At 40.1% G+C, this 21,013-nt stretch overlaps 1 protein-coding gene across 5 annotated transcripts in view; it reads right to left on the reverse strand.

Moving 5' to 3' along the window:
• The window catches only part of CROT (carnitine O-octanoyltransferase), a 40,149-nt gene that overhangs the window by 3,535 nt on the left and 15,601 nt on the right, over positions 1 to 21,013 (reverse strand). For 3 of the 5 annotated variants that reach the window (XM_005876139.2, XM_005876140.2, XM_005876141.2), the window contains 10 exons: positions 16,636 to 16,744; positions 13,209 to 13,302; positions 12,786 to 12,911; positions 9,882 to 9,983; positions 4,401 to 4,484; positions 4,212 to 4,319; positions 3,663 to 3,793; positions 1,799 to 1,922; positions 401 to 479; positions 220 to 313 (listed from right to left, as the gene is read on the reverse strand). In XM_005876139.2, coding sequence (XP_005876201.1) covers positions 220 to 313; positions 401 to 479; positions 1,799 to 1,922; positions 3,663 to 3,793; positions 4,212 to 4,319; positions 4,401 to 4,484; positions 9,882 to 9,983; positions 12,786 to 12,911; positions 13,209 to 13,302; positions 16,636 to 16,744 — 1,051 coding nt within the window. Of the gene's footprint in view, positions 1 to 219; positions 314 to 400; positions 480 to 1,798; positions 1,923 to 3,662; positions 3,794 to 4,211; positions 4,320 to 4,400; positions 4,485 to 9,881; positions 9,984 to 12,785; positions 12,912 to 13,208; positions 13,303 to 16,635; positions 16,745 to 21,013 lie in introns of those variants that run through there. The other 2 variants (XM_014547650.1, XM_014547651.1) reach the window with 2 other exon arrangements.

A 21,013-nucleotide genomic window follows, 5' to 3' on the forward strand; every position in this document is an offset into this window, starting at 1 on the left:
TGGGGAGGTGGTAAAGTGGTCCTGGAAGCTCAAGGACATAGGAAATGTGCTTAGAGCAGAAACTGGGCTACCCACCGACTCTCTTGGAATTGGCCTTCTCCTTTCCAGACACTCAAATTTATTCCAGCAAAACATACATTAAGCTCCAGGTAAAACCAAAATGTTGTGCAATGTAAAGCCGTGGACAACTGCGCAACATAAAGCACTACATCCTGTTACCTTCTGGAGAAGAGTGGGTCGGTAAAGAGCTCTGGGACAGGGAGACCTTCCTCTCTTGCTATGAGTGAAAGGCCTAAAAGATGACGGTCAAATCCTGCAACAAAACCCCCAACCTGAAGTTAGAAAATATTTTCAACATGAGAGAATTTTGTTGAGGTTAGAGTAATTACAATGTGAGCACCTTTTCCAGTTGAACAATCTTTCATCATTTTATTATGTTTTGCAAAAGCTTGTAACATCATTTGCTTCCTCTCGAGAGCCTGTGTTAAAAAAAAAACACAAGAGATACTTCAATAACAAACGGTAGAGAAACCAAACAAATAAAAAACCTGAGCTCAAAGGAATGAGGCTGCGGGTAATGGGGGAGGGACAGGGTTTTCCAGGAAGACCCTGAGACACGTGCTGCTGTGTCTTTTCCTCGCTGTCCGCTGCTTTTTCTTTCCTACGTGCCCTGCATCTCGGTTCTTTCTTTCCAGAGACAGGAAAGCAGGAACTTACGGGCAGCACTGAAGTGACATTGTCAAGTGTAAAGAAAGAAGCATGCCGGAACCGGTTTGGCTCGGTGGATAGAGCGTCGGCCTGCGGACTGAAAGGTCCCAGGTTCGATTCCGGTCAAGGGCATGTACCTGGGTTGCGGGCACATCCCCAGTGGGAGATGTGCAGGAGGCAGCTGATCGACGTTTCTCTCTCATCGATGTTTCTAACTCTCTATCTCTCTCCCTTCCTCTCTGTAAAAAATCAATAAAATATATTTAAAAAAAAAAAAAAAAGAAAGAAGCAACTCTGACTTCAAACTAAAGAACAGTCATACAAAATGATAATGATGCAGTGCTATGAAATTAAAACAAAGTAACATATACTATGTCTATCAAAAGTAAAAAAACAAATACAATGGAGTAGTGGGAAGGAACTATCCTGTTGTCTAAATGCTTCCAAAGGTACAAAACAAAACATATAAAACTGTTCTGGTTCTCACATATGAGAACAAGAATCTGTGATTTCAGAAACGTTCCACCACTGAGTCCTAACTGGTTTGGCTCAGTGTATAGAGCGTCAGCCTGCAGACTCAAGGGTCCCAGGTTCGATTCCGGTCAAGGGCATGTACCTGGGTTGCGGGCACATCCCCAGTAGGGGGTGTGCAGGAGGCAGCTGATCGATGTTTCTCTCTCATTGATGTTTCTAACTCTATCCCTCTCTCTTCCTCTCTGTAAAAAAATCAATAAAATATATTTAAAAAAATAAAGAAAAACATCCTCTCAAAAGCACCTTGGGGGTGTCTGCATCTCCCTGGTGTTACTCTAAAGGGAGAGCAATCGTAGTGAAACACTCGAGGCACTGACGATGCTGTGCCTAGAAAAGGCACCCATGGGCTTCCTCCCAGGGGCTCCCCTTTCCTGTTCTTTCCACCTACGTTCTTCCCTGTCAAATGAACAAACAGATGTTTTGAAAACTTCAGGCAAAAAAAGTCTGACAGCATTTTACTGAGCCAGGAGAGTTGAGGGAAAGAAGCTAGTTCTTTAAGGGCCAAAGCTCCCTGAGAACAAAGAAATTCTGTTAATTCTCCTTTTCAAATGCTCACAGTGGCCGCAGGATCCTGCATGCCCTGGCACCACCTGACGGCTTCCACTGTACATGATCGCACTGTCTCCGTTCGGCCATGATAAAAAAATCTTGTCATGGCTGTTTCATAGCAGCAACCAGGGCTACAAGGAAAAAAATGGAATAAGAGAATGTATTATTCTAACGAAAATGCTCTGTTATCACCTTACGCTGGCTTTGGTCAGAGACTAAGTTCTATTAACACAAGACTACAGTTGAGACTTCCAACAACGAAGATGCTAATTCCAATATCAAAGAATAAAAACTACCCTGGTACACAGGGCCTGGGGTGAAATGGAGTGTTTCAAAGGCTTGGCTGCGGTCCGGGTGTGCACACTGGAGTCTGTGGCAGGTGGCCTGTGTGACTGCCCCACAGTGATCCCTGTCTCTCACTATTCGTGCCCTTCACTTTGAATGTGGGATGGACTTAGTGACTTACTTCACTAAGAGCTCACTCACTCTTACTCTCACCTCCTTGCTCTGAGGAAAGCCAGCTGCCATGCTGGGAGCTGCCCTGCAGAGAGGCCCAGGTGGCGAGAAACTGAGGGAGGCCTCTGCGCAACAGCCTGGGAGGAACTAAACCCCACAAATAACCACATGTGTGAGCTTGAAGCAGATCCGCTCTGAAAGTACCTGCAGATGAGAACACAGCCCTAGCTGACACCCTGACTATAACCTCACAACAGAGCTGAAGGCAGAGGCACCGAGCTAAGCTGCAACTGGATTGTTGACAGAAAATGTGAGGTGACATGCCCTGACGGGTGTGGCTCAGTTGGTTAAGCATCGTCCCTTGTCCCGAAAGGTTGCCAGTTCAGTTTTTGGTCAGGGCACATGCCCAGGTTGCGAGCTTAATCCCAGTCAGAGTGCATGCAGGAGGCAGTCAATCAATGTCTGTCTGTCTGTCTGTCTGTCTGTCTCTCTCTCTTCTCGAAAAAAAAGGTAGGAAAAAAACACTGGGAGTTAGAATGAAGTAGCTATGGTAAAGATATATCCTTGGAGTTCAAGAGCCTGAAGATGGAAAATGAATGTCCCCATGCTCAAAGTCACCAATTATACGAGAGATGCAAATCAAAATGACAATGCGGTATCATCTCACACCTGTCAGACTGGCTATCATCAACAAATCAACAAACAACAAGTGTTGGAGAGGATGTGGAGAAAAAGGAACCCTTCTGCACTGCTGGTGGGAATGCAGACTGGTGCAGCCACTGTGGAGAACAGTATGGAGCTTCCTCAAAAAACCAAAAATGGAACTCCCATTTGACCCAGTGATCCCACTTCTAGGAATATATCCCAAGAAACCAGAAACACCAATCAGAAAGGATATATGCACCCCTATGTTCATAGCAGCACAATTCACCATAGCTAAGATCTGGAAACAGCCTAAGTGCCCATCAGTAGATGAATGGATTAGAAAACTGTGGTACATCTACACGATGGAATACTATGCTGCTGTAAAAAAGAAGGAACTCTTACAATTTGCAACGGCATGGATGGAGCTGGAGAGCATTATGCTAAGTGAAACAAGCCAGTCAATGAAGGAAAAATACCACATGATCTCACTCATTCATGGATAATAAAGACCATTACAAACTTTTGAACAATAATAGATACAGAGGCAGAGCTGCCTCAAACTGATTGTCAAACTGCAGTGGGAAGGCCAGAGAGGGTTGGGGGGCAGAAGGGAGGGGAGTAAGAGATCAACCGAAGGACTTGTATGCATGCATATAAGCATAACCAATGGACATAAGTGGGGGTTAGTGGGGGGGATGAGGACACATGTGTAATACCTTAACTAATAAAGAATTTAAAAAAAGAAAAAAAAGAAAATGAATGTCCCTCACCGTCCATGAAGTCTATAATAGGCCAGCTGAAGTGCAAGCTGAATAAATGTATCAGGGTGAAGCATCTTCTTCTTGGTTAGCTTTTTGCCAAAATGTGTAAAGGGATACGCCACAACCTGCAGATCAGATGCCTAACAAAAAGAATTAAACGGGAACAGTGAATAATCAGCTAAGGAGAACATCCCAAAGATAGCCAGGTTATCATTTGTATTAAAGTAATTCAGACGCAGTTAAAGGTATTAGAGCTATAATTTAAGTGTTTCATACTGTCATACTTAGATGCTAGCCAAGTACACACTTATTTTTATATACAGTAGTTAAAAGAGATAGCATGCCCTGGCCAGGTGGCTCTGTGGGTTGGAGTGTTGTCCAGTACACCAAAAGGTTGCAGGTTCTATCCTGGTCAGGTGCGTATGGGAGGCAACCAATTGATGTTTCTCTCTCTCTCTCTCTCTCTCAAAAAAAAAAAAAAGTAACAAAAAAACATAGGATAAAAAAAGAGAGAGAAGGCATTACTATCTAAAAGAAAAGTTAAAAAAAATAATCTACCTGCTTGAGATACTGGGCTTTAGCTTGATTGATGTCACTTAATACTTTCTCATCCACAGTGAAAACAAGCTCCTCTGGAAGTGGCATATCCCGTGCTTTTTCTGAACCCTGAGAGTAGGGAAGAATTGAGAATATTATATTTATAAAAACATGAGGAGAAAGAAAGCTAAAATATTTGTTCTAACATACCTTCCATCTTCCTTCATTCTCCAAAATCTTCTCATCAACATAATAGCTGATGCTTACCATAACCATTGCATCATAAGGAGCATGCTGAAATGAAAATACACATTATTTTGAATACATTATACCAAGTTGAAACTTGACCCAATATTTTATTCTCACTCTTCCTCCATTCTTTCACACATGTGCCCTGACCAGGAATTGAACCAGCAACCTCTCGGTACATGGGACTATGTTCAACCAACCGAACCACACCAGCCAGGGCAGTGGCCACTATTTTTTTTTCTTTTTCTTTTCCACTGTGCAACCTGCTTCGGTTCCTGCTGCCTATGGGCAGAGGCGGGCGATGGTTCAAGGCTGCAGCGTGCTCTGGCCTGGGGCATATGAGAGACCCAGAGGGACAGGCCTGCCATCAATCCAAACCCATGCACTCATTTTAAACAGCATGTTACGCGTATTGCCTTCATATAAATGAAATAAAAATGGCCAAACTTAGGTGGACAAATAAAGCATCAGGAAAGCATTAGAATTTTTCATATTTTCTAATTTTTTGAAAGTGAGTATTAGCTTTCCACCAGGGGGTGGATTGGTAGAATTATAAGTTGAACAGATGTATATCCATTAGTCTTACTCTTTGTAACTGGTTCCAGTAAGAGTTAGAGATTAATACCATTATCCTTAATGAAACAATGTATGTGATGTCTGTGAAAATTCTTTGTAAATCTATAAAGCACTACACAGTTGCGAGATGCAGTTAGAAAAGGGGTTTGTCAGTTTGTTAGGTGAGCTGTTACTGACAGGTGGCCTCAGCTGCTGGAGCCTCTTGTACTGACCTCCCTCATGAGCCCTTCCTGACATTGTGGCTGCTACCTACCTGGCAACATTACACTGTGCTCCGAGGCTCCACTGGGCCCTGGTCCAGGGCAGCAGAGCTATGTCGTGTTGGGCTGATATGTTAGACACCTTGTTTCTCCTTGTGAACCTGGGCCACCCATGTGGGCTGTGTTTATAAGTTAAGCCCCCCTTCTTCCTCCCCGAGGCTGTCACATTCAGTTCATGAATGGTGATTGTATTTAACATAAAGTGGTAGCAGCAGCACAGAGAAAAAGGCTGTCTGATGGAACTGCCATCAAAGGAACATGGAGAAAATATGGCAAAAAGTTTGTCCTTCAAAATAAGCGATGGAAAAATTCATTAGCTGCAATTCCTTTCTCTAGATATAGCTTTCAAACCTGTAACACCGTGTTACCCAGCCCATCTTTCCCACAGTCCTTAAACATTGAGCATTATTTCTGCCACTTCTGAACACTCTTGTAGATCTGTGAATAAAATTATTATGCTTTTTAACTCATCTAGTGGACCTATGTCTTTACCTAAAGTTCATGACCATCCTCTATTTAGCCTTCAGAGAGTCCGCTATCCCCACATGCTTTTGCAGTGCTCTTACAATTCCAGATCACCTTCCATTGCATCCATATGCCTGCTCTCACTTCCAGTACAAAAAGCAAGTATTTTCTTTAGATGGTTCATGTTTACTGCACACCCTCCCCATTACCTGATTAGGTGCTTCCAACTTTAAATATTTGTTCTTTCTCAGAAAATAAAATATGACAATTACTATACTTTACAATATTCATATTTTGATCACTAGATGATAAGGGCATTTGAGAATTCTGCACTTCTTTTCATGTTTCGGGCTGGATTCCCAGCAGGGAGCCTGCAGGAGGCAGCTGGTGATGTTTTTCTCTCCCTCTCCCTTCCTCTTTCTAAAATCAATAAAAACATACTTTAAGTAATAAATAACAAATAATAAAGTTGTGGACGTTGGTTCTGAGTCCACACCCCACTATCTGCTAGCTGTGCAATTGTGAGAAAGTCACTTAATTCTTTAAGTAAATTGCCTCTTCTCTTAGTAGGGATAGTAAGACAGCTGCTGTGAAAATGATTTTCATCATGCTTATACAGAACCTGTCTCACAGCAATAATCAGTAATTACTGTGACTATTAACAACTAATGTTTACTACATGCTTCTATGTGCCCTTCACAAAGCCCTACAACAAAGCCTATATAGACAAAACAAACTCACTGACCCCAGGATTTTAAATCCCAAGAGGGAAATGTGATTAATTAGCATAATCACAAAAGCACATATTCAAGTATCAATGGACGAGAACAGCAACAGGGGTTTGAATTAAGAACAGTTTTACTTTACAGTATGTATATACTTACTAATGATGTTTTATAGGTTAAATTGCATTTTCTGTAACATCTTAGGTTACAAGGGAAACCTACCTGGAATTTTAAAAGCAGATTACGTGTGGAGATAATCAGACTGATTTTATGAATATATGGGTGTTAATGAATACACATAAGACATGTCCATATACTTACTATTACTGCACGAAAGCATCTCAGTTGTGTTGAGATGTACACTCATAATGAGACCAATATTCTTTATTCAGAGATAGAAAAGATCATGGAATTTCTTTTCATTCTGAATTTGAGCAAACAGCAGGATGTTTGTTGCTACTAGTAAAATAGTGCAAGGTGTTGTTTTTGTTGGGGTGGGGTGGGGGTTGGGAATGAAGGAGGAAAGCAAGATGATGAGTTCTTCTTGATGATGAGAGCAACTCAGCCCCATGTAACAATATAACATACAGTGAAGCAAAACTCTCAAAATGAGAATAGGTAAAACTGGAAAAGTAGAATTGCAAGCCACCTATATAAAAATGGCCTTGAAAGTATTAAACCAGGGAAGACAGCAGGCATGGGGAGGAGGTATGACTTTAAGGTCAGTTTTAGAACAAACAAACAGGGAAGGACTGGCAAGAGGGCGGAGGCAGTGCCAGAACCGTATGAGGGGTGTCAGCTGCAGCAGACAGGTCCAAGAGAAATGGAGGGCAAAAGGCAGGCGGCAGTCAGCTCCTTCACCACGGACAGTTTCCAGGGACTAGTGAGGACATAAACCAGACAGAGGAGATGAAGAAGAATCAAAGAGAAGCTGAAGAGTAGAAAACTGAGGCAATTAACAAGAAGTATTCTGTCAACACTGGACTCCAAGGAAGAGCAAAGACAACAAAACTACAAAATGACTCATGGCAACCTTTCACTCTGATGAGCTACTATAATAGACACCTAATTTCATTACCTACTCATTAGTCACTCCACCTTTGTGTGTGATAATTACAACTTCATTTTCCTTTAGGCAACCACCACATATCTTTGTGGTGGTTTGAATAAGAGTGATTCTACCCCTAGGTCCCAAGGTTTGGCATGTGACCCAGACCAGGTGAATCAGAGTACCCGATTACCTGGAATGGGCACAGGTTCACAATCGACAATCACATGAGCGCTATCCCCAGGACTTCTGCTGGTACCACTGGGGGGAAATAACTGGCTATTTCCATAGCGAAGAGATCTAATCTGTGAAATGAGCTGAGAAGACAGGAGATTGTGGATACAACAATCAAATGGGATAGTCTACCTAAATATAAAGCCAAACATAGGAAAGCCATACCAAAAACTGGAAAGAGTAATTTCTAATGAAAGTGTTGGGACACTGGAAGGCAGCTTGACCCAAATGTAGCTGCATACCTAGGCCAAAAAATATCTTCTTAAGCTAATGCCCATTTGATTTAGGTTTGTATCACATAAAACTGAATAAATACTGATTAATACAATCACTGAACGTAATAGGTCTTTTTAGTATTTTGCAGTCACTAAATGCTTTTAGGTAAGAACCGCTGTCTTAGAGGAAGGCCATCAAAAACTAACAGAAGTCCCATTTGCTTTTTTTCTCCTTAGTTTCCATTGTCCCAGGAGCTGTATCGGTAAAGATATTGTTACGACGTATGTCTGATATTTTGCTGCCTATGGATTCTTCTAAGATTTTTATGATTTCCCGTCTTACATTTAAGTCCTTTATCCATTTTGAGTTTATTTTTGTGTATGGTATAAGTTGGTGGTCCAGTTTCATTTTTTTTGCATGTATCTGACCAATTTTCCCAGCACCATTTATTGAAGAGACTGTCTTGACTCCATTGTATGCTCTTGCCTCCTTTGTCAAATATTAATTGAGCATAATAGCTTGGGTCGATTTCTGGGTTCTCTGTTCTGTTCCATTGGTCTATATGTCTGTTCTTGCGCCAGTACCAGGCAATTTTGAGAACAGCGGCTTTGTAATACAGCTTGTTATCTGGTATTGTGATCCCTCCAACTTTGTTCTTCTTGCTCAGGATTGCTGTGACTATTTGGGGTCTTTTTTTATTCCATAGCAGCACAATTTACAATAGCTAAGATTTGGAAACAGCCTAAGGGCCCATCAGCAGATGAGTGGATTAAAAAACTGTGGTACATCTATACAATGGAATACTACGCTGCTGTATAAAAGAAGGAACTCTTACCATTTGCAACAGCATGGATGGAACTGGAGAGCATTATGCTAAGCAAAATAAGCCAGTCAGAGAAAGATAAATATCACATGATCTCACTCATTTGTAGAATATAATGAACAACATAAACTGATGAACAAAAATAGATCCAGAGACTGAGAAGCATCAATCAGACTGTCTAACCTCAGAGGGAAAGCAGAGGAGGAGGGGTAGTAAGAGATCAACCAAAGGACTTGTATGCATGCATATAAGCATAACCCATAAACACAGACAGTAGGGGGGTGAGGGCATGTGCTGGGGGGTGGGAACAGCTGGGGAGAGGTCAATGGGGGAAAAAGGAGACATATGTAATACTTTAAACAATAAAGAATTTAAATTTTTAAAAAAACTAACAAAAAATCTACATCATACTACACTCTATGCCAAATTGCATACTTTATGAAAAGTGTTACAATGAGATTACAAGTGTGTCCTGCAAATCTGACTAAGGTTGATTTTTAAATTTTCTTGATTCATAGACCTCCTGACTATCTACCAGAAGATGGCAAAGTAGAGCTAATGAACAGCATGGGAGAACAGAAGAGAAATAAGCAAAGATTTTTTGTTGTTGTTGTTTTATAAAGAAGGTAAAAATGGTATTAAATACCAGACATTTTAATATCCATAGTGAAATAAATAATGTTCCATAGAGCATGTGTCATTTTGGGAAAATAGTTACAAAATTACTAGGTAAATCTAGAAATATCCACATATATTTCTCTGTGCATAGAACATATGCATAACGCTATATATCTTTTAAAATAGGTTATAATTCTCAACAGTGAATTTTAAAGTGCTTATTCTACATGAAAATATATGCAAATTCAACTTTGCACATATACACCAAACTATCAGCTTTACTACAGATAAAAAGAACTTGTCCTACACTCTACTTTCACTGAGTAGAATTCATAACCAAACCTTTTATGATAATGACATAAAAATGAAGAAGTGTTTACTCATACTACCACACCATAGCATAAATATTGTAGCTTATTGCCATTAAATCAACCTAAAAGATAAAAAAGAAAAAATAACTATAGTTAAGTTACTTACATCACAATTACAGCCTAATACTCCATTAGAAAAGGAAATCAAGTTATAGGATTTGTCACCCCAGCGTACTGTTGGATCTCCAGTGAGGATCATTGCAATTACCTAAAATAATTTAATATTTCCAAATTAAAAGAATTTTAATATTGATTTGTAAGTATTTTATCTTAAACATAAACACACACACACACATATATATATACATATATGTAAATATAGTCTCACTTTTCCCCTTCAGCTAAACCAGTGGTTCTCAACCTTCCTAATGCCGCGACCCTTTAATACAGTTCCTCATGTTGTGGTGACCCCCAACCATAAAATTATTTTCATTGCTACTTCATAACTGTAATTTTGCTACTGTTATGAATAGTAATGTAAATATCTGATATGCAGGATGTATTTTCATTGTTACAAATTGAACATAATTAAAGCATGGTGATTAATCACAAAAACAATATGTAATTATATATGTGTTTTCCGATGGTCTTAGGCAACCCCGTGAAAGGGTCGTTCGACCCCCAAAGGGGTCGCAACCCACAGGTTGAGAACCGCTGAGCTAAACCAAATTTAAATAATGATAACAGTTATACTCAAGAGATAATAATTCTGGTCCTCTAGATATTTCTTAAAAATTTTGAGAAATCCTCTATAAAAGAGAATGCTAGTACAATGTTCGTAAATGTTTCGAGAACATACAATTGAAAGGACAATGCTTTTGCAACTTGAATAGTGTTAAGAGGCCTTGATAAATTCAGTCATTAAAATTTAGTTACGAGAAAAATATTTCAAAATTCAGATCTCACCACACCTGTTTCTCAAACAGTAGGTTTTGGCCCACTAGTTGAGTCATGAAATGAATTTAGCACATCACAGTATGTACTCTTTACAAAAAGAAAGAATCAAATAAAACAAATATCAGAGTACATCACAGATAGTAAAAGTAATTACTGTTTTGTGAAACTTCTATTATATACGTGTGTGTGCATAAGCATGTGTGTGTGTACATGTATGTGTAGTGAGCTGCAGTCTAAATGTATGTCTAACTGTAGATTGCAGTAAAAAATACTGCATTAAAACATATTCTTCCTCAAGAAGTTTAGTGATTCTTTTGCCAAATAAATAAATAAGAGGAAAAGTTGGTTTCTGGCTACAAGGTTTTTCAATTCTGTATTATTTTATTGCTATAATTTCATATTGATGAATGCATTATGAAATAATTTAAGTGAGACTTCTAAAAATATGACTTTCACCTTTTATTATTTCCCAGGAAATGATAATATTTTCCCAGGGGGGGAAAGGTAAAGCCACATTTACCCTTAAACTCACTACAGTCAGTTTGTTCACTAAAACCTAATGATAAAATAAATTACTTACAGTTTGATATAATTCTTAGGACAGAACTCAACAACTAAGGTTTCAAGGCACACTGGTATGGGTCATAGGTAGGTTCTCATGTCACCATTGGCATGAGAAGCTCATTTAGCTCAGTGACCTGTGCAAATTTTCTGTATATGCATTCAATAAAAGGGTAGAGAAACACTGATATGGGATTTGCAAACAATAGTCATACTTCTTTAAACAACATAAAAGATTTATCTAACTGGACCTAAACAATGTGGAAAGAATTCACAAAGCGTTATTTATCTACTAGAGGCCCAGTGCACAAATTCGTGTACAGGTGGGATCCCTCAGCCTGGCTGGCAAGTGGGGCCAATTGGGGCCAACCAGCCAGGGGGAGGGACCATGGAAGGTTGGCCGGCTGGCCGGCCGGGGGGAGGGACTGTGGGAGGTTGGCCAGCCACGGGAGGTTGGCTGTGGGAGCGCACTGACCACTAGGGGGAAGCTCCTGCCTTGAATGTTTGCCCCCTGGTGGTCAGTGTGCATCATAGCTACTGACCGGTTGTCCAGTCGTCCGGTCGTAATCATTGCCTAAGCCAGTGGTCGGCAAACCGCGGCTCGCGAGCCACATGTGGCTCTTTGGCCCCTTGAGTGTGGCTCTTCCACAAAATACCACGTGCAGGCGCGCACGTACAGTGCGATTGAAACTTTGTGGCCCATGCGCAGAAGTTGGTTTTTGGCCTGGGCAAGTCTATTTTGAAGAAGTGGCGTTAGAAGAAGTGGGGGGTGTCGGTCGTTTGGGCGACGGAAGACGCAGCGCAGGCGGGCCATGGGATACGCAGCGCGGGGGAGGTACACTGTTTTGAGGTACGTTCACTGAGGTCGACTCCTTCCAACTCTCCCATCCACACTCGTCTATCTGAAACAAGTATACAAGACGAGTGTGGATGGGAGAGTTGGAAGGAGTCGACCTCAGCAAACATACCTCAATCAGATTAAGGACGTTTTTAACAAAGGCCAGCTTAGGAGTACCCTAATTAAGTTAATAACAATGTACTTAACTATATAGTTTAAGTTTAAAAAATTTGGCTCTCAAAAGAAATTTCAATTGTTGTACTGTTGATATTTGGCTCTGTTGACTAATGAGTTTGCCGACCACTGGCCTAAGCAACCGGATGACCGTATGACCAGTTGCTATGACACGCACTGACCACCAGGGGACAGATGCTCAACACACAGGATCAGGTTCCCTCCTGTCTGGATCGGGCCTGCGGGGATCGGACCGAAACTGGCTATCCAACATCCCCCGAGGGGTCCAGGATTACAAGAGGGCGCAGGCCAGGCCAAGGGACCCCACCATGCACCGGGCCTCTAGTATAGATTATAAACTTCAATTTGGGACATGTATATATACCATGTAAGAAAATGTAAGAAAACATCTTATATTAAATGTAAGAAAACATTTTAAGAGCCTGCATATAACAAAATAATCTTCTCATGTTCAATACATACAAGAGTCCTTCAGAAAAAATTTGTGGGAAGAAATAACAGAACAAGATAGTTAAGTACCTGTGAATAATCTTCTGGTGTTACATGTGGACTGTCATCCTCTAAGGAATACACTAGCAAACTGCTCTGAATTTTTTCCAACCTAGTCAAGTTCTCTGGATCAAGATTAATCAAATAGTCTCGTGCCTAAAGGAGATAATGATTAAATGTTACAAATTAATACTATATCCAGGAGAGAAAGGTTCATTAAGACAAGTATATAATTAATAATGTATTAGATATTTGAAACTTGCTGGGAGTAGATCTTAAAATTTCTCATCACAAGAAAATAAATTTGTAACTGTGTGACACGTTAACTAGACACTGTGGTGATTATTTCACAATATGTACAAATATCAAATCATTATGTTATACACCTGACTACAGTGTAATGGTCTATGTCAATCATAGCTCAATTAAAAAAAGGAAAGTGTAAATTATAACCTTTGCCCATCGAGTTCGCTCCTCGCTAGTTAATGCTGCCACCCCAGGTCCATCAGGTTCGCTATGGCACTTCCTGTGGATGTATGTCAGTTGCCTTAAGGAAGATTAAAGAAAGAGGATTCAAAAAGAGCATAGGCAGGATCACTAGCTACTTTGGCCTTTAATAGGTCATAATGTTTACCCGTGTTTAAATGCTTTGATATATTATCCAAAGAAAAAGGTTATAATCTCAACGGTAATGGATTTATTTCCAATACCACATCATTTTTAAAAAAGAGAACTCCATGATTAATTAACACCAAAAGTGTATTTGACAATAAATTTGGTGTTTGGCCGATATAATTTATGCTTTTAAAATGTACATGTACTTTCAGGGTCTAAGTAAATACCCCTTACACAACAGAGAACTTGAATTATATTCTGGTAAATAATCTCACAAATATCATACACATCTTATCTAGCTGAAAACTATGTACATAAATACAGGGTGTCCCCCAAAAATGTATACACACTTCAACAACTGATTCTTTCTTTTCAGATTTAACCCATTAGAATTAATAATTATTCAAAGTGCATATACAATTTTTGGGACACCTTATATTTAACAGAGGACTTACCTATACCAAATTAATATTTGTGTTAAACCCAACAAACATTAAGTACCATTTAGTCCATGTTGTTATTAGTTACAACCATTATATTTTAAAGACTCTATTAGCTAAGAATAAATTCTTTCACCCCATAACATTCTATATTCCCAGTCTGGTGAGTTTAATGTAATTTTTATTTTTATTTTTATTTTTTTTTAAATATATTTTATTGATTTTTTACAGAGAGGAAGGGAGAGGGATAGAGAGTTAGAAACATTGATGAGAGAGAAACATCGATCAGCTGCCTCTTGCACACCCCCTACTGGGGATGTGCTCGCAGCCAAGGTACATGCCCTTGACCGGAATCGAACCTGGGACCCTTGAGTCCGCAGGCTGCCGCTCTATCCACTGAGCCAAACCAGTTAGGGCAGTTTAATGTAATTTTTAAACAAATGGCCAGTAAATAACAGGGTTCTTCCATAAAGAAATACATTTTTATCAGTCAAAAATCTACAGAGGTTAGTTTCAGCCTTACTTCCTCATGGCACATGCTAAGAAATTACCTCAATTAAAAGCTTCCAAGCATTTCTCAGAAAGTGAGCTAATGTAGCTTAAAATATGATCAAAAGGCACCACTAGTAGCCATCCCTTATTTGTGACTTTTTCATTCCAAACTGGAAAAAAATACAACTTTCAATTATATTTTTGTTCCTTAACTATTTCTGTAATACTGACGAGGAAATAAACTCCTCCCCCTTTATTTGAACACGAGTGGAGTTCTGGGCAGCATAGCTTCTTCACCAAACAATCTGCACCTATGGGGTGGGGGTAAGTGACATGCCTTGTCTGTCCCTGTTTACCTGTCTTTGCTAAATCTGATTTTGCTTTAATTAAAAATAAAGTTTCACCCTAGCCAGTTTTGCTCAGTGGATAGAGCGTCGGCCTGCAGACTGAAGGGTCCCGGGTTCGATTCCGGTCAAGGGCATGTACCTTGGTTGCGGGCACATCCCCAGTAGGGGGTGTGCAGGAGGCAGCTGATTGATGTATCTCTCTCATCCATGTTTCTAACTCTCTATCCCTCTCCCTTCCTCTCTGTAAAAAATCAATAAAAATATATTTAAAAAATAAAGTTTCTACAGTTGGTGGGTATGTGGTAAGCACAGTGCCTAGGCATGAATTCTGAATGCTAACGTAATAAAATCTACCTCAGCCTTTTTCTCCACATGGTATTGGTTGCTGCTCTTTCCTTACCACCTCAAGTCACCAGTTTTGACTATGAAACTTTCTCCTGCTCCCTGATATGGCCATTTTTATATTCAGTGGGAAATGATTGACTCATAAAACATGGTCATTATTACAAAGAAATTACTAGAGAAAATGTGTTAAACCTGAAATGACATTTTTTAAGTTTGATAATAAAAGGTCAGATAATAACTGCCTAAATCTTCACCATTAAGAAGTCCATACTCCCTAAATCAATCTACTGATTCAATGCAATCCCTATCAAAATCCCAATTGCATTTTTCAAAGAAATAGAAAAAAAAATCCTAGAACTCACAAGAAGCCCCCCTCCCCCCCAAAAAAAACAACTCTGAAGAGCCAAAGCAATTTTGAGCAAGAAGAAAAAAGCTGAAGGTATCACACTTCCTGATTTCAAAATAAATATAATACTACAAAGCGACAGTAATCAAAACAGTATGGTGTTGGCATAAAAATGGACATATACGCCCTAGCCGGCTTGGCTCAGTGGATAGAGCGTCGGCCTGCAGACTGAAGGGTCCCAGGTTTGATTCCGGCCAAGGGCACATGCCTGGGTTGCAGGCTCGATCCCCAGTAGGGGGCCTGCAGGAGGCAGCCGATGGATGATTCTCTCATCATTGATGTTTCTATCTCTCTCCTTCTCCCTTCCTCTCTGAAATCAGTAAAGAAATATATTTTTTTAATGGACATATACACAGTGGGACAGAATAGAGAGCCCCCAAATAAATCTACTTGTATATATATATATATATGGTCCACTGAGGTTGCCAAAGGTGCCAAGAATACACAATGGGAAAAAGATAGTCTCTTAAATAAATGGTGCTGGGGAAACTGGATTGCACATACAGAAAAATGGAACTGGACCCCTATTTTATAGCATACACAAAAAATCAATTCAAAATGGATTAAAGGTATAAATGTAAGACCTTAACAATAAAACTCCTAGAAGAACACATGGGGGGAAAGCTTCTAACAACCTTGGTAAGTATTTCTGATCGTGGGGAAGGGCACCTATTAAGAATAGAGCCACAGTTGTTTAATAATTATTCACCCTGCCTGGCCGGAGTGGCTCAGTGGTTAAGCATCAAGCTATGAACCAGGAGGTCACAGTTCGATTCCCAGTCAGGACATATGCCTGGGTTGTGGGCTTGATCCCCAGTGGAGGGCATGCAGGAGGCAGCCAATCAATGATTCTCTCTCATCATTGATGTTTCTCTCTCTCTCCCTCTCTGAAATCAATAAAAATATGTATATTTTTTGTTTAAGTCTATATGTACATATAAGTAGACACGTAAGGCTAGAATACAACAAACTAGTAACAGTGATTAATTCTGGGGCAGCAGATGAAATTGGTAGTATTTGTAATGTTTTCCTTTCTCCAACAAGAATATATTCATATATGCCTAGTAAAACTAAAAATTAATTTAAATTAAAAAGAAGATAAAAATATTTTTTTAAATTCAGCATATATAAAATTCTTAATTTTCTGTCACCTTATAAATAGGCAATTCTGAATTTATTTTTAACTCATGCAAAAGCTTAAGACCTAATGAGATTCAAGAAAGTAGTTTGAAAACCTGAGAATCTCTGGCGGGGTGATCAAACATCCTTCGTGAATTGCATCAAAGACAAAAACGCGGCCTCGGCACAGCACTACAATGTGAGTTGGGGAATACCCTTCGCTCTCTGGAAAAAACAACAGAAAACACAAAACCAAATCTTTCAAAGTTAAACAAGAGTAAAGTTGCATATACATTCCTCCAATATTTTATTTATCATGTATTCAGTAAGTCACATGAATAAAACACTCATGAGGTGATGGAATTCCAGTTACTATGATATAAATGCATGCTCCCAAAACCTGTCCATGTGAAACATCTAGAAATCCATGGGAGTTTCAAGTATTTGTACACCTTGAAAATCATATAAATTCCAACTACTGCAGGGCTTTCTAGTTTTATTTACGGATAGGAGGGGGAAAGGGAAAGGGTAGCAGAGGGAGCCAGGGAGAGAGCTATTTGAATTAGCAAGTTTCTCTTTCGTATTATGTTAATGTTGATTGCAATAATATCTAGCTATTATTTCTCAATAAAATATTTTTCAGGAGCATAAGGACACTGTATGTCTGAGTGGCAAAGAGAAAGAATTCTGCCCAATCTGTAGTTGTATTTAAGGCTCTGATAATGGCCAGTAAGCCACTGGTATCTGATTCTGTGTTTCCTTTGGCACACCTTAGCTCCCCAAGAACTAGTTTGCTACAAACCTCAGACTATTCTGATTTAGCCTCATTTTTTCAAGTACTAGTCCCTTTAACAAGGGTCTTCTTGTATGACTCCTGCTCCTTCCTTCTAAGAAAGGGGGGTGGAGGGGTGGGGTGGTGAAAGAACAGTTAGAAAAGACATATATTGCCTCTGGGAGGAAGTTTACTGGTTGATATTATGTACAAGGAACTGTGCCAAATGCTTTATATATATTATCTCATGAAATCTATTCATCAACTGTTCAGTTCCTGATAGGATTACTAATTCTTCCCTTATATCCTATTTCAAGACCTAAGAGGTGAGGCATGCATTTTCCTTGTCCCTCATGGCTAATCCCAACCCGTTTCTTCTCTCTTCTCCTTCAACCCTCCCCCTTTCTCTTTTACATTTACCACCATGTAAATGGAAAAGATTCAGCCGAAACCGGTTTGGCTTAGTGGATGGAGCGTCGGCCTGCAGACTGAAAGGTCCCAGGTTCGATTCCGGTCAAGGGCATGTACCTGGGTTGCGGGCACATCCCCAGTGGGGGATGTGCAGGAGGCAGCTAGTTGATGTTTCTCTCTCATTGATGTTTCTAGCTCTCTGTCTCTCTCCCTTCCTCTCTGTAAGGAATCAATGGAATATATTTTTTTAAAAAAGGGAAAGAAGGAAAAAAAAATGTACAAGATTCATATAAAAATAATAAATGTTTGGAAGGAGGGTGACAGAAGGGTGCTACCTCAGGATGAGCCTAAGATGGAATATTTGAGCAAAGGAAAAGAAGGAGTGAACCATGAAAGTATTTGCAGAAAGAGAGTTCCAGGCAAAGGAAACAACAGCAAGTACAAAGGCATTAGAACAAAAATGAACTGGTTTGCTTAAAGGAAAACAAGATCAGTGCAGCTGTAGCAGGCAGATATGGTTGGGACCAGATCACACTGGCTTCAGAAAGGACTTTCAATGTTAAGTATGATGGGTTTTAAGCAAGAGAATAATAATGTGATCTAATTAATACTTTAAAAAGGTCACTCCAGCAGTTATACGGAGAAGAGATTATAAGAGGAAAGAGAATACACAGCAAGATCAATTAGGAAGTAACTGTAGGGGTCCAGATGATAATGATAGAAGTGGAAGGTGATGGTGGCTGACTAGAGTGTGACACGTGAAAGAGACAAGAGGTCAATTTTTTTTTCCCTTTGAGAAGATATTATAGATTGGAACTACCCACTAAGAAGGGGAAACTGATAACACAGCAGAGAGAGAAAAGATAATCCAAAGCAAGGTCCTTGATTAGGCAAGAGGAGGAGGGGCCCAGTGCACCACATAGAAGGGTTGTCCTAAGGAGTCAGACAGTGTGTCTATTTTTAAAAAGGGAAGGCAAAATATATGACTGTGCAATAATGTATTGCAAGGGGGTTGTAGGATGGGCAAATACTTAAATGAGTATATTTCTATGACTGCTGTAACAAATTCCCACTAACTTAGTGGAAAGTACCACTAACAACACAAATGTATTACCTTACAAGTCTGGGGACCAGCAGTCTGAAATGTATCTTACTGGGCTAAAATGAAGGTGTCAGCAGATCTGTGTTCCTCCTGGAGACTAAGCAAGAATGTCTCCTTCAGGTTTCTAGCCTCTGGAGGCTGCCCACATTCCTGGGCTCTGCCCCCCTTCCTCCATATTTGAAGTCATTGAGGGGAAATCATGACTTCCTCATGCTGCTGTCTCTGGTTTTTCTCTTCTGCCTCTTTCTTCCACTTGTAAGAACTCCTGTGATTACTTTGGGCCTGCCTGAATAATCCAGGACAATCTCCCCATCTCAAGGTCAATTTATTAAATTCATTAGCAACCTTAATTTCATCTACAATCTTAAATCCTCTTTATCATGTAACCTAACACATTCAACCGGTTCCATACTAGCCAGGGAGGGAGGGGCGGGGTGTAAATTCTACCTACCTGATAGGCTGGTAAATTAGGGAATGGGAAGATTGCTTTACATTTGTTGAGAATAAGAAAAGAGTTCATTAGCTGAGAATAAGGAAGGAGAAAGGCATGAAATAGCCTTTTCTGGGAGAATAACCTGACAAGAGAATATGGCAAGATAGTAATGTGGGTCCACTTAAGGTTTAACTGAGAAAAGTAAGTGGGGGGGGGAAAGGGAGAAAGAAAGAAAAAGAGAAGTAAATGAGGTTTTGTGGTATTCTCTGGCCAAGTAAATTGCTAGGATAGGTATCTTAGTATGAAGAGGTAAAACTAAAAATTGAAATTTAAACAGTGTTATGAATTTCAGGGGTGCAGTGGGGAGGAAGCGGGCGGGCAAAGATTTCAATGCATATGCTACGGAGTGATTACAGTGAAGAACCATAGATAGAAGTGAAGATTGGGGTGGGGGAGGGAGGGATGGAACTGTGAAGAACTGTAGGGTAACTGAATTGTAAGGCACAATGTGGTCAAAAAATAGCTGAGGTGGACTACGAAAGGAAGTGAGTGGTGAAGAGAAGGTGGATATCAGACTGAGATGCTTTTAACTGTAATGTTAGAGATGATGGAGTTTTTGATAATAACAAAGTTAGGGCATTGCCATGGGAGTGGGTTGCTGCTTGAGAAGGAGAAAAAAAATGAAGAAAAGGAGAGGGCCTATATCATCTACAACTGGAAGCTCAAGTCATCAAGAATGTGACTGAGGTAATAATGGAAAGACAGTGAGACCGGTGCTAAAACAACCCATGAATGAAGGGGAAGGATCAAAAGGAAAGTCACTAAAACAGAGACAAGCAGTGGTGATACATTTTTTCCAAGAGCTCAAATTGTAAGAAAGAAGAAAAAATGGACAAGGCAATAGGAAATAGAGAGGACATGAAGATCTCCTACATGCCCTGTAGCACCAAAGTATAAGAGGGAAAAAATCCCTACTAGAGATGGTCATATGGAAAGCAGTACGCTTAAAGCATAACCAGGTTTCAGTACCAGTACCTTTCAGAAGGAAACAGAAACTTTCCAAAAATAGGTTAAGAATATAATGAATTTTGCTGACCACGAGCTCCATATAGTACAGCAAAGGGTTTGGGGTGGGTCAAATTAGTAGTGGGGAACTTGGCTCAAATTAGGCTATGCACAAATGCATGAATCCCAATGACAGGACACGACATAGGAAGTCTGAACTTCTTGGGCAAAATAAGGTGAACAGGAAGAAAGGTAAGATTGAATTAGTCTTAATGGTCTCTTAGGTCAGTGGTCGGCAAACTGCGGCTCGAGAGCCACATGCAGCTCTTTCGCCCCTTGAGTGTGGCTCTTCCACAAGATACCACGTGCAGGCGCGTGTACAGTGCGATTGAAACTTCGTGGCCCATGCGCAGAAGTCGGTTTTCGGCCTGGGCGAGTCAATTTTGAAGAAATACTGTTGTTGATATTTGCTGTTGACTAATGAGTTTGCCGACCACTGTCTTAGGTGATAAGCAAAAAAACAAACAAACAAAAATAAACTAGTTCTAACTATTGCCTCCTTATTGAGACTAGCTTTGTAGTCACAGCAGCTTGCATGCTGCCCCCTACCCACCCCTGACACTGACACACACACACACACACACACACACACACACACACACACACACACACACTTTCTTCAACCTTTACCTTATCCAGGAAAGATCCTAGCATCCAGCATTATAATTTCCCCCTTGCAAAAAACCTTAAATCCTTCACACCCTCTCCTCT

The sequence above is a fragment of the Myotis brandtii genome, unplaced genomic scaffold (assembly GCF_000412655.1).
Source record: "Myotis brandtii unplaced genomic scaffold, ASM41265v1 scaffold48, whole genome shotgun sequence".
NCBI lineage: Eukaryota > Metazoa > Chordata > Mammalia > Chiroptera > Vespertilionidae > Myotis > Myotis brandtii.